Source organism: Opisthocomus hoazin, chromosome 17, assembly GCF_030867145.1.
Source record: "Opisthocomus hoazin isolate bOpiHoa1 chromosome 17, bOpiHoa1.hap1, whole genome shotgun sequence".
In the NCBI taxonomy this organism is placed as follows: Eukaryota; Metazoa; Chordata; class Aves; order Opisthocomiformes; family Opisthocomidae; genus Opisthocomus; species Opisthocomus hoazin.
In genome coordinates this window covers 1,215,140-1,227,307 of record NC_134430.1, presented here as the reverse complement: position 1 = coordinate 1,227,307, position 12,168 = coordinate 1,215,140, and the positions used below count along the sequence as shown (strand labels likewise).

Sequence of the window (12,168 nt, the reverse complement as noted above, 5' to 3'; positions counted from 1 at the left end):
CTTTTTATTTTTCTTCCGTGTTTCGCTGTTGCAGCAGTTCAGAGCAAGAGGGAGAGGATGGGGCAGAGGCAACTTTTCAGGCAACAATAACAGCAACAGCGGTGGCAACAACGACTTCCAGAAGCGAAACAGAGATGAGGAGTGGGATCCAGAGTACACACCTAAGAGCAAGAAGTATTACTTGGTATGTGTCTGAAGTACTGGAGCATGTATATGCACTCCAGGCATGTCTGGTCCTAAATGGTTGAGAGGTGGAAGCACCAACTGTCAATAACTAGCTAATCCACCAGGCTGAGGCTTCCTGTGACAGTGGTTCACAAGAAGCTCCTGGTGCATGACTAAAGAGAACTTGTTTCTGTTGATTGTAAATCGGTTTGCCGTTAAGCGCAATCCCAACGGCCGGTTACAGAGCACGTGTTTCACAGTACTGTGGAAAACGCAGCTTAAATGCGTTGGTCTGTGTTGCAGATGGCCCACATTTCTCCGTTCTTCTGTCCCCATGAAGGGTCCAGCTTCCTGGATGGGGTAGAACTGTTGCTTTCTCTTTCTTGAGATAGCAGTGTGCCACACTGAGAGACATCAGTCTGGAAGAATCCTGTCTGACCGTTCTTGGAAAAAGGAGCAGTTTTAAGCGGGCACTAGCTCGTTTTTTCTCTTCCTGGGTTAGGGGGACTTGAGATCCCCGATCTTCTCATTAAATAATGTAGTAGTTCAGTTTTGTACCTCAAACAGGAAAGCCTTGATTTTGTTACTGCATTTTTCTCTGATCTTGTGGAAGGCAGAATTGTAATTTTTTTGGGGGTGTCCAGTCTCTGCACTGCACTTTCAGTACAGAAATGGATCAGTTTGAGCCCGGTGACATGGTCTGTGTCAGCTTGTACCAACTGCATCTGCCTCAGCTCACGCAAAGCATTCCTGAAAGTGGCACATGTTGTTAAACTCCCCGAGTACCCAGCACTAAGGACTGAAGCTGCCAAAGTGGTTTGATTGGCAAGAAAATAGAGGGGAAAGGTGTGGAATATGTGGATCACATAGTTACGGAACCAGCAGTGGTACTCTGGGCCTGGACACGTGTCCCTGGCCATCCCTCAGCGCTCTGTCGAGAGCTGCCTGCCGGCAGGGCGGGCTGCCGAGCTCAAAGAGCCCGTGTAGCGCTTGTGCCTTCCTGCCCTGCTCTGCTGCTTGTCTTCCCCAAAACAAGCCGCTCTTTCTCTTTAGACGGCGTGAACGTGGCACCCTGGTTTGTGCTGCGGGGCTGCGCTCACGAGCCAGTTTTGCTGTTCTTGCGTTGCGTAGTCGGTGTGTTTCAACTGATGTCGTTGGCTTCCTCCTGTGCAGCACGATGACCGAGAGGGCGAAGGCGCGGACAAGTGGGTGAACAGAGGCCGTGGCCGGGGGGCTTTCCCCCGAGGAAGAGGTCGCTTCATGTTCCGAAAGTCAAGCACCAGCCCCAAGTGGGCTCATGACAAGTTCAGTGGAGAAGAAGGCGAAATTGAAGACGATGAAAGCGGAACAGAGAACAGGGAGGAGAAGGACGCCTTACAGACGACGGCCGAGTAGCCGCGGGGTCTGCGTGTCTCGGCGAGCCCTGGCCGGAGGGAAGGCTTCAGCGCAGTGTCCGCGCTGGGGTGGTCAGGGCCGTCCTGAGGAGCTGTGAGCAGAGCCCGGCGAGGAGCTCTGAAACAGCCCCGAAGCTGACTGCGTTTCCAGGGTTCAGCCTCCCTCAGCCTGGACTCGAAGGGGTAAATCATTTATGCTTGGATCCGCTCGTGGAGTATATCTTCCCAAAGACCTACCCGCTGGACTGAATGAGGTCAGGTACTGGGTGAGAGCCTCGGTTTTCTCTCGTCTGTGACCTTATTGAACAGTCGGTGATTTTTTTGGTAGCAGGCTCTGAAGACAATGTGGATTTTGGTTTGTGCCCATCTTAACCCAGTAGTCTTGGCGTTTTTGTTTCTCTTTTATAATTTGAAATGGTAAAGGTCGAGATTAACTCGCCAGTTCAAATTTTTCTCCCCTATTCTGTATTCAATTTTTTAAATTCATACTCTACTTATTTTAGGCCTTTACATATGTAGTAACATCCATTAAATGATAATTTTGGAAACTATTTTTGGTTCTTATAAAGAAGAAAATGATGAAGCATGTGAATAAACATCTAAATGTTAACTTGTTGGGACCAAACCGCTATGATTTTTTTTTAAACTTTTTTTTTTTATGTAACAGTTGAGTTTAGGGCCTTTTAAAAATTATTGTTTTCCTTTTACATTGAAAGTTAACAGGATTAGCATGGTTTAAAACCCCCCCTACACCCTACTTCTCACCGCAGTTTGTGTACAGTGTTAGGCCTGGTGTGTGCTGGAGTCCCAACCCGCTTGTAGGCGTTTTGTGTATCCTCTGTGCAGCTGGGTGTGAACTGGAGGGCTCTTTCCAAGGTAACATAGTTTTCTAAGAAACTTCAGAATTCTACTAGGTTAAAAATATAAAAGGAGATGAGAATTTTTCAATATTTTTTATTAATCTTTTTATAAAAACAAAAGGCAAATCCCTCCTGTGCTGGTTAAGGACGGCCGTTATGGTGTATTTCTTTTTATCTTTACTGTATTCTGAAGAAGTTCGCAGGTGGTTCCCCGGCTGCGTCCGTGAGCCTTCGTAGCAGGAGAGGCACGTCCACGCTCCCTCGCCTCGCCCTCTGCCTTCCCTGCCCCCGGATTGCTGTGCTGTCGCCCCACACACACCAGCTAGAGTTTGGTTTGTTTTGACTTGGACAGTTCCTGTTTAGCAAAGCCCTGAAGTTTGTTTATGCAAATAAAATACAATAAAATAAGTAGTAGGTGTAACTCGGCTCTGTTTTGTGTGCTGAGTCTGGGGCTCCTGTTGCCAGCCTTCAGGGGGGAGGCCAGAAGAGCCAGAGGCCCGTGGCCAGCCGCAGAGCTCGGACGGGGCAGCAGGCACCAGAGAGGGAGCTGGGCTGGGCCTGGGGCCTCCACCACTGCCCAGACACTGCGGCTGGGGCCATTGCTCTGCGGGTGCCCTGCTCAGGGGGTCCTGCTTTGTGTGGCTCCTGGGGGGACGCTGCGCCCGGCAAAGGGAGAAACGGCCTTGCTGGCACGGGTGTGCGGGAGCAGTGTCCTGCGCTTCCCTCTCCGGAGCCGGCCGCGTGGGGTGCGGGAGCGGGGCAGCGTGGGGCGGTCGTTCTGCCGTCAGCCTGGCGTGCTCTCCGTGTTATCTGCTAGCGGTGACTGCCTGCGGCGTGGTGGCGAACAGACCTCGTCTGTCTTAGCAGTAAGGGCGTGGGGGGCTGTGGGGTGGGACGCAGCTGCCGACCTGTGGGCTGGCAGACCTGCTCCATCGCTCTGGCTCCAGGCTGCCTGGTTTTACACCAGCACCGAACCCTGGTGCTTGTCGAGTGCAGCCGAGCAAGCTGGCCCTTGCATTGCTGGCGCCGGGCAGTAAACGCTTCTCCCCTGCTGCCACCCCCGAGGAGGGTCGCGTCACTCCGCATGGTGTGACAGCGGTGGGGCTGGCGGTGTGACAGCGGTGGGGGCTGGCTGTGCAGCCGTCGCGGTGAATCGGGGGGATGGGGGGGGCTGCCTGCGCTGCAGAGCGGCGTTCCTGGCCGGCCTCGGTTAATGGTGTTGGCCAACAGCAGTTGAGACAGGGATGTGGGTTAACGGTTCGTGTTCCCCTCGCGCTTCAGTTTGAGCCCTTGAGCCAGCTTGAGACAAAGGGCACCCAGTGTTCCCAGCTGCTCCGCCTGGACGGTGGGACGTGGGGAAGGCACGCGTCCTGCTCCCACCCGGAACCTCCACCACCCCGGCAGCTGCCGCTGAGCCTCGGGTTCGGTGTGGCTGAGCCGAATGCCTCTGGTCTGAAGGTGGGTGGGTGCTGTCGGCTGGGAGCCCCCGGCCCGCGGCTGACCCTTCGGGCCCTGCGCCCTGCGGAGGGGCGGCAGCCGCGCCAGCCCCACGCGCTCGCGGTTTGTGGGTTTAGGTTTCACTTCCCCCTCCACGCTGAAGGTGACGGACACACGGCGAGACCTGGGCGGCTTCGAGCTGCCGTCCAGGGCTGGCGTGACTCCCGCCACCGCGCTTCGCTCCCGGGGTCGGCAGCCTGGGCCGCGGGGACCGTGCCGGCCGATCTCCGCAGCGGCTCCGGTTGGGACGCGCCAGGCAAGCGGTGCCGAGAGCTCAGCGCTGCGCTGGGCACGGCCGTGCCGCACCGGGCTGCCACGGTGCCGCGGTGGGGCTGGGGGCCCAGGGGTGCTGCTGGCCCCGCGGGACCCCGGGGTCTCTCCTCGCCCCTCGCCGGCTGCCGAGCGGGGCGGGAGCGGCCACGGAGCCATGAATCCCCTCCGTGCTCCACAGTGGGAGCGGGAGTTGGCTGCTGCTCATCCCACCGCATGACAGCCGCAGCCCGAGCCACGCACCGGCATCTCCGAGCTGCCGTGGGCCCCCAGCCCACCGCCTGCGTCGGGGTGAGGCTGAGACCCTGCGCCGGAGCAGATGCCCAAGCCCATCGCAGCGGTGGAGGAGAAGGTGGGTGGGGGGCTGTGCTGGGGTGGCCGGGGGGGGACACGGGGCTCTGGGGCTGCCTGGGCTGGTCCCCGGCCCCAGCTCGGAGCCGGGACCCTCGTGCCGCTGCGGCTCTCCCCTCCCGCAGGCAGAGCCGGGGCCGGCGGTGCAGTGCCCAGCACCCATCCTGCTGCCAGAGCTGGGTGAGTCACCCACCCCTTCCCATGCCGGGGGGCTCGGGGTGCCAAGGGGAGCTGCGAGGAGCTGGGCCCCGCGTCCCGGCGAGCCCCGTCCTGCCCTTCCCACGCAGAGCAGGAGCCGCAGCTCTGCAGGGCCCTCTTCGACTGCGCCGCGGAGCTGCCGGACGAGCTGCCGCTGCGGTGCGGAGATGTGGTGCGGGTCCTCAGCAAGGTGCGGGGCGTGGGGACGGGGCACCCCGGGGCTGCTCCCCGCTGCTGACGCCCGCCTTGCCCGCAGCGGACGGAGGTCGAGGGCTGGTGGGACGGGCAGTGCCGGTACCGGAGAGGGCTCTTCCCCAGCAACTTTGTGGAGCTCCTGCCGGTGCCCACGGTGAGTAGGGGCTGCGCCAGACCCACACTGCCCTGGGCTCATGTGGTCGGACCCTCTCTCAGGGGGTCTCCACGAGGCCGAAGTCCGGGGTCCGCGGGGCTGCACCATGCCAGCGGTCCCAGCGTCCTCACCCAACCCTGCTCTCCCGCAGCTGAGGCCAGCGATGCCACCCCGGGACGCGGAGTCCAGTGAGTCCGGCGAGTCCAGCTGCGGCGGCCGCCCGGCTCTGGGTGCCTCGGTGTCCCGCCAGCACGGGTGGGCAGCCCCGCGGCTGGGTGCCAGGTGGGCCGGGGCAGCCGTGGCCGTGCCGGAGGGCAGGAGGAGCCCCGTGGGGTGCGGGGATGCGGCATGGACCAGCACCGAGGTGCTCTCTGCTTCGACTTCCTTCCCAGCATGGAGCTGATTTCCTCTGGCGTCACGTGCGTGACGCGGGGCCGTGGCAGCCCGGGGAGCCCGGCACGGCACCACGCGGCACGGCCTCGTGGGCAGCCCCACACCGGCAGGTAGGATGCAGCGGCCGCGGCTCTGGGGGTCCCGCGCCCGGGGACTGTCCCGGCAGCAGCACCTGTGCGGGGTCACCCTGCTCCCGGGCTGTGCCGGTGCCCCGGGAGCTGCCGAGGAGCAGCCGGGGCCAGCGGGACGTCGGGCAGCTCCAGGCACCCCCGACCCCACGCCCCGGCGAGCGATGGAGCCTGGTGAGCAGCTCCCTGCACCTTCAGGGCCAGGCTCCTCGGCCCCACGGCCCTCGTGGCGGTGGCCATCTCTGTGGGTGGATAAAACTGCCGGAGTCCTTGGTGCCTGCGAGGCCACCGAGGTGAGAGCCGTGCTGGCGGGAGCAGGGACCAGGTGGCATCAGGGCTGCCGGGGCAGGGTGGCCCGCCGTGGGGACAGGGCAGCCCACCATGAGGTCAAGCTGGGTGGCCGTGGCCATGGCCCCACCATGAGGACAGGCTGGGTGGCCATGGGCACACGCCTGTGGCCTGGGGCTCTGCATCCCGCCCTGCCGTGGTGCCCGTCCCGGTGGGACCCCACAGCTGGGGCGCAGAGGGGTGCTGCTGCTGCTGCAGCGGCGGCAGCGGGACGGCATCCTGCCCGTGCCACGGTGCCAGCGCTCTGGGGGGGGGGGGTTTGCAGCCGCCGGCTCTGCTGTGCACAGAGGAAGCGGCGACCACAGCGGGGCTGGGTGCGGGGCTGGGTGCGGGGCTGGTGGCTGTCCCCAACCCAGCAGACAGGGCCCTGGGCACACAGTGCCGCGGGCGTGGGGCAGAGCCGCCGTGGGGTTGGCTGGGTCCCACCGAGCGTCGCTGCCAGCCATGGCGGGCATGGGAGACGGTGCTGGCGGGAGCTATGGGCCGCGGGGTGACGTCTGCCACCGGTCCTGCCCGTGGGCACCTCGGCCCTGCACCCCTCCTGTCCCCATCCCTGTCCCCCACTCGGCCCTGAGCCCACGGCCCCCGGCAGAGCAGGGTGTGGGGATGGGGGGTCAGGGATGGGGTGCTCCTGGACACCGTGTCCCGGCAGGGTGGGGGTGCCAGTCCCACCCAGCCAAAGGGTCCCTGGGAGAGGAGCCCTAACAAGGGTCCTTCCCCCAGCGCCTGCCGACCCCTCTGCTCCCCGGCAGCCGGTCGGACAGCGCAGGACGAGGAGGGGGAGCCCCCGGGTGAGGAGGGGGGGGACAGGGACGGGGACGTGCCCGGAACAGGACCCCCGAGCCTGGCACACGTCCCGGTGCCGGGGCATGGCTGCGGCCGGGGCTCCCCGGCGGGAAGCGCTCCCTGCCCCGCTCTCGCCGGGCTGTGCCACGCGGTGCCGGTGCCGGTCCCAGCCGCGGTCCTGTCCCGCGCCCCAGAGCTCCCGGCAGCGCCGAGGATGGAGCCGGCCAAGCCCCCCCCAGCAAGAGGATGGCTCCTGCTCCCCTCGTCCCCGCCAAGGCCAAGCCGGTCCCCGCGCTGCCCAGCAGGTCAGAGCCACATGGCCGTGCCCAGGGGCTGCCATGACGCCGGGGTCGTGCCGATGGCCGCGCTCGGTCTCAGCGTGGGGCTGGCAGCTCCCCACTGCGCCGCGTCACCGCTCTGCCGTCCCCAGGCCCGGAGCCCCCCAGCCCACCGCCCCGGCCGACGCGGAGCGGGGCAGAGCCGCCCACCCCGGTGGGTGCCGGGTGCCGGGGCCATGGCCGTGCCCGGTGCCAGCGTCGGGCGATGACGCGCTCCCCAATGCCGATGGCTTCCATGCGGTGCCAGTGAGCACGGCCAAGCTGAGCCACCCCACGGCCACGCACCTGAAGGCCGAGGTCCGGTCCCTGCACATCCTCGTGGACCTGATGCGAGCCCAGCACCTGTGAGTGGGGATTGGGGAGGGGGTCGTGGGGGGGTCCCCAGCAGCTCCCGGCCATCGGTCCGGCCCCGGCTGAGCCGTCGGCGCTGGCTGCAGGCAGGACTTGGAGGAGATGCGGACGGTTCTGTGCCAGGAGCGGGCCCGGCGCCAGGCGCTGTAGGTGAGTTCTGGGGGAGGGGCTGCCCAGCGCCGGGGTCCCCCCACCCCCAAATGCTGACAGCCCCCTCCCACAGGCAGAGATCGAGCGGGTGAGGAAGGGGCTGCCCTGCTAGCGTGGCGGGGGTTGCGGCCACCGTGCCCACCCTGCGGCCCCCTGACGGCACGCGGGGCTGTGGGCACCGTGGCCACCCTACGCCCTGAGCCCCCCCAGCCCAGGCTGCACCCCCGGTACCAGCGCCGGCCCCGCACGGCTCCCTGCGGGGCAGGGGGGCCCGAGGCTCTGCAGCACCCCACCAGCACAGAGATTGTCGAAAATAAAGTATTTTGAAGTATTTTGGTTACAGAGCGCTGCCGGGCTGCACGGGTGCTGCCATGGGTGGCCACGTCCCTGCAGGCACAGGGGGTCCCACCATAGCACAGGGGTCCCCAGTGGAGCACGGGGGGGGGGTGGGGTGGGGGGGTGTCCCACCTTGGCACAGGGGATCCCACCATGGCACAGGGGGTCCCACCATGGCACAGGGGGGTCCCACCATGGCACAGTGGGGTCCCACCAGGGACAGGGGGGTCAAACCATGGCAGGGGGGGTCCTCACCATAGCACAGGGCGTCCCACTGTGGACAGGGGGCCCCACCAGGGCACAGGGGGTGTCCCACCTGGGCTGGCTCTCTGCAGAGCCCAGGGCAGGAGCCAGCTGTGTTCAGCCCTTGGCGTGGGAGCGGACGTGCCGGGGCTGCAGACCCCACCAGTGGGTCCTGGGGGGCTGCACGTCCCCCCCCACCCCCTGCGCCTTGCGCCTTGCCCTGGGCTGAGGTGCAGAGGAAGGGCCCACAGCACCACCTCCTCCTCCTCCTCCAGCCCCCGCATCATTTCCCAGCCCCAGCCCCGGCGCATCCTGGCCTCCAGCCACCAACATCTGGAAAACATCTGGATCCGGCTGGTGGCGCGGGGGACCGGCCTGGGAAGGAGCTATTTTTATAAAGCTGCCGGGAGGGGGCTGGGGAGGGGGCAGCAGGGCCCCCACGCCCCGCGGGGCTGGGCCGGGGCCGGGAGCGTGGGCAGGATGTGGCCTGCGTCCCCGGGGAGCCCCCGGCGCCCCGAGAGCCGTGGGGAGATGGCCCGAGGGCGACGGCTCAGCCCAGGTGGTGCCGGATGGGTCCCGGCTCGTTTCAGTGGGGGCTGGGGGAGGGGGGGGGGGGGGGGGGGAGACCCCCACCCCACCCCCAGCACCAGCTGCTGCAGCCGCAGCCACCCCGGCGAGCAGAGCCCCCGCCACGCTGGGCCCCAGCAGTGGGTGACAGCACCGTGTTGGTGGGGCAGGACCCCCCCCCCGGATTACACAGACACACAGCCCGCCCGTGACCCCCGGCGATGGGTGTCCCCCAGCGATGGGTGTCCCCCAGCAAGGTCTCCCTGTCCCCGTCCTCGTCCCCGCGGGTCCCGGGGCGGCTGCCAGCAGTCGTACCAATGGCTCCAGGTGCATCGTGACCCAGGGCGGGGGGAGTCTGGTCCCGGGGGTGCCCGTGGCACCGGGCTCCGGCTGGCAGCGGTGCAGGGATGCTCGGGGCAGCTCCTCCAGCCCAGGGCGGTGGGCAGCCCCCCGTCCTCCCATCTCCCGGCCCCAGCGAGGGTCCCAGGCAGCTCCCGGGGTGGGGGGCACGGTCTTGGCGCCGGGCGCTGAGCCGGGGCTCAGTAGTAGTGGACACGGCCCAGGGTGCCGGTGCCGGTGCCCAGGACGTCGGGCTGCCCGTTGCGCCAGATCTCGCGGATGATGCGCTCGCGCTCCTCCAGCCGCTGCGCCCGCGCCAGCTCCTCGGCCGAGGCGAAGACGTTGACGGCCATCGCGCCGTCCCCGGGGCCGTGGCTCTCCAGAGGGATCTCGGTCACTGGCAGCAGCGACTCGGATGCAGCGTGGTCAACAGTGTCCTCCTCTTCCTCCTCCTCGTCCTCGTCGTCCTCGTCCTCGTCCTGGCTGAGGCCCCTCGGGCGGGGCGGGGGGCGCGGGGGGGCCCGGCAGGAGAGGCGCAGCACCAGCAGGCACAGCGTCAGCACCAGCCCGAAGCAGACGCCCAGCACGAAGTAGAGCCCGAAGCTCTCGGGGTTGGCTGCGGGGAGAGCAGAGGGGATGCAGGACGGGCCCGTGCTGCCCTGGGGCCCGCGGTGGCCTGGGGACCCCCCCCCCCCCCCCCCCCGGGACGTGTCCCCGCCGCGCCGGTGGGCTCACCTCGGATGTGGGCGAACGCAGCCATGCTGTTGCTGAGCAGCTCCATGTCCCGCCTGCGGCTCTCCATCCCGCGCCCGGTCACGCTCCGAGTCTCTGGGGACGGCGCGTGCTCAGCATCTGGGGGACACGGGGGCTGAGCAAGGTGGTGCTGGGGGGCTGGACCTCCCCTCTGGAGCCCCCACTCTGGGGCCATTCCTGCACACGGCCGTGCCCCGAGCCAGAGCAGGGCCTCGTACCGGGTCTGGGCCGAGCCCCACCATGTGCCAACCGGGCACTGCCCCCCTCCCACCCACCTCTGTCCCCGTCGTGGGACTGGGATGGACACGGACCCTCCAGGACACCACGTCGGGGGGGGTCTGCGGCACCGGGCCGGGCTTCCACGCCAAGCCCCAGCCACCGGCATGGCACGTGGGGCTGGGCTCGGTGCCGGGGTCCCCACACCTCCCGCCAGCATGCCCATGCCAGCCCCCCAGCAGCATGCGCGGTGCCCACAAACCCCCCCCCCCCCCCACCCGGCCCCACGCTGCTCCCAGCCCCGCACCAGCCCCGGCTGTTTGTCCGTGGGGACAAGGACCAGTCCATGGTGCAAAGGCCACCGGGTCAGCAGGGAACACCGCCGAGCCGGGGCTGACCCCGAGCCCCCCAGCTCCTGCCGGACCCCCGGGCGAGGGGCAGTCGCTGACCCCTCTGCGAGAGGAAAAGCCACCCACGCCCTCCCAGCGGTGCCGGCCACGGCTCCCACGGGACCCTGCCCCGGGAGCTGGGCTGGGAGCGGATGTGGGTGCCCCGAGCCCCCTCCCCGGTGACGCCCCGTGGGGACGGGGTGCCAGAGCCTGCCGGGGTGCGGGGTGAGCACCCACCGCCCCCCGCCCAGGGCCCCGCGCAGCCCCCAGCAGCGGAGCACCAGCCCCGGCACCCCGTCCCCGCGGGCCCTGACCGCCCTGCCATGCCGGCGTGGGGCCGGGTCCCCTCGGCCGTGGGGTGCCGAGGCCCCAGGGCGTGGGGCTGGGCAGGGCGGGGGGCGATGCGGTGCCCGGGCCTGGCAGGGGACGAGCTCATTTCCCAGAAACGGCTCCAGGGAGCGAGGAATGAGGAAAGAAATGCAGAAAATGTGACACATCAGCAGAACCATCCCGGACGGTCCAGCGCTGCGGGGCCATCGCGCAGCCCGCGGCTGGGCAGCCCCTCACGGTGGGACACGGTGGGCAGCGTGTCCGGGGCCTCCCCACGGAGCAGACCCCTGCCCCACGGCTCGGGGTCCAGCTGGGAGCTGCACAGCCCCGCTGTGGGGCACCAGGGACCCCCGGAGCCCAGCGCCCGTGGCCGTGGTGGTGGGCACGGGGTGCGAGGGGGTCTGGGGACAGCAGGGACAGGCGGAGGGAACAGGGCCAAGGTAGGTGCTGCGGTGCTGGGCAGGGGAGCACCGAGCCCCCCGCCAACGCAGCCGGGGCTGCCCTGGGGGGACCAGAGCGGGCCCACCCCGGGGTACGGCCACAGCCCTGGAGCCCTCAGCCCCATGTCCCCAACGCCGAGCCCTGGGTCCCCGAGCCCTGGGTCCCTGAGCACCAAGCTCTGAGTCCCGAGACCCCAGCCCCAAGTCCTGAACCACCCAGCTCTGCATCCCCAACCGCTGCGTCCCTGAGCCCCCAGCCCCGCGCCCCCAGCCCCGCGTCCCCAACCGCTGCCTCCCCGAGTCCCCGAGCCCCCAGCTCCGCATCCCCGAGCCCAGAGTCCCCAGGCACCAAGCTCCGAGTCCCCGCGCCCCCAGCCCCGCGCCCCCAGCCCCGCATCCCCAACCGCTGCGTCCCCGAGCCCCCATCCCCGAGCCCCTGAGCCCCCATCCCCGCACCCCCGCAGTCGCCGGGCAGGGCTGGGGGCCGCGGGGTGCCGGGATCCCGCGGGTTCCCCTCCGCCCGCGACCCGAGCCCCGCGCGGGTACCGGTCCGGCGGGCGGGCACTCACCGGGGCACGGCGGAGCGGGACGGGAGCGGGGAGCGGGGAGCGGGACGGGAGCGGCGCGGCGGCAGGAAGCGGGCGGCAGCGCGGAGCCAATGGCAGCCCCGGGCCGAGCGGGGCCGGGGCCGGGGCCGGGTCCCCCCCCGCTCCCCCGGGACGCGGCGCTCGGGGCCGGCCCGGAGCGGGCGGCGGGCGGGGGGCTCCAGGCCCCCTCCCCACCGGCAGGACCGGGCCCCGCCACCCCCCGGCCGCGCTCCCGGGACTCGGCCAAGCCCCGCAGGGCAGCCCCGGCCCGGGAGGGAGCGGAGGGGACGCGCGGGGTCCGGCCCGGTCCCGGCCGTGCAGGACGGCGCAGCCCGGGCCGTGGGGAGGGGTCCGGCCCTGCTGCACCCCCCCCGTCCGACCCCCACCCCG

General features: G+C 68.1%; 2 protein-coding genes across 10 annotated transcripts in view; one reads left to right on the top strand and one right to left on the bottom strand.

Annotated features, from left to right (window-relative positions):
* The window catches only part of THRAP3 (thyroid hormone receptor associated protein 3), a 32,787-nt gene extending 29,960 nt beyond the window's left edge, over nucleotides 1-2,827 (top strand). For 5 of the 6 annotated variants that reach the window (XM_075438174.1, XM_075438171.1, XM_075438173.1 and 2 more), the window contains 2 exons: nucleotides 35-184; nucleotides 1,339-2,827. In XM_075438174.1, coding sequence (XP_075294289.1) covers nucleotides 35-184; nucleotides 1,339-1,560 — 372 coding nt within the window. In that variant the 3' untranslated portion in view covers nucleotides 1,561-2,827. The remainder of the gene's footprint in view (nucleotides 1-34; nucleotides 185-1,338) is intronic. The other variant, XM_075438176.1, reaches the window with a different exon arrangement.
* Nucleotides 2,828-7,882: 5,055 nt separating this feature from the next.
* On the bottom strand, nucleotides 7,883-11,833 carry EVA1B (eva-1 homolog B). 4 transcript variants are annotated; one of them, XM_075438126.1, is made up of 3 exons: nucleotides 11,761-11,833; nucleotides 9,799-9,915; nucleotides 7,883-9,679 (listed from the first exon to the last, which is right to left on the bottom strand). In XM_075438126.1, exons 2-3 carry the CDS (start codon nucleotides 9,863-9,865, stop codon nucleotides 9,264-9,266), a joined length of 483 nt encoding a protein of 160 aa, XP_075294241.1. In that variant the 5' UTR covers nucleotides 9,866-9,915; nucleotides 11,761-11,833; the 3' UTR covers nucleotides 7,883-9,263. The 4 variants fall into 4 exon arrangements, with proteins under 4 accessions (XP_075294241.1, XP_075294243.1, XP_075294242.1 ...); XM_075438128.1 differs by lacking the exon at nucleotides 11,761-11,833 and adding an exon at nucleotides 11,648-11,738; XM_075438127.1 differs by lacking the exon at nucleotides 11,761-11,833 and adding an exon at nucleotides 10,092-10,244.
* Between the last annotated feature and the right edge of the window lie 335 nt (nucleotides 11,834-12,168).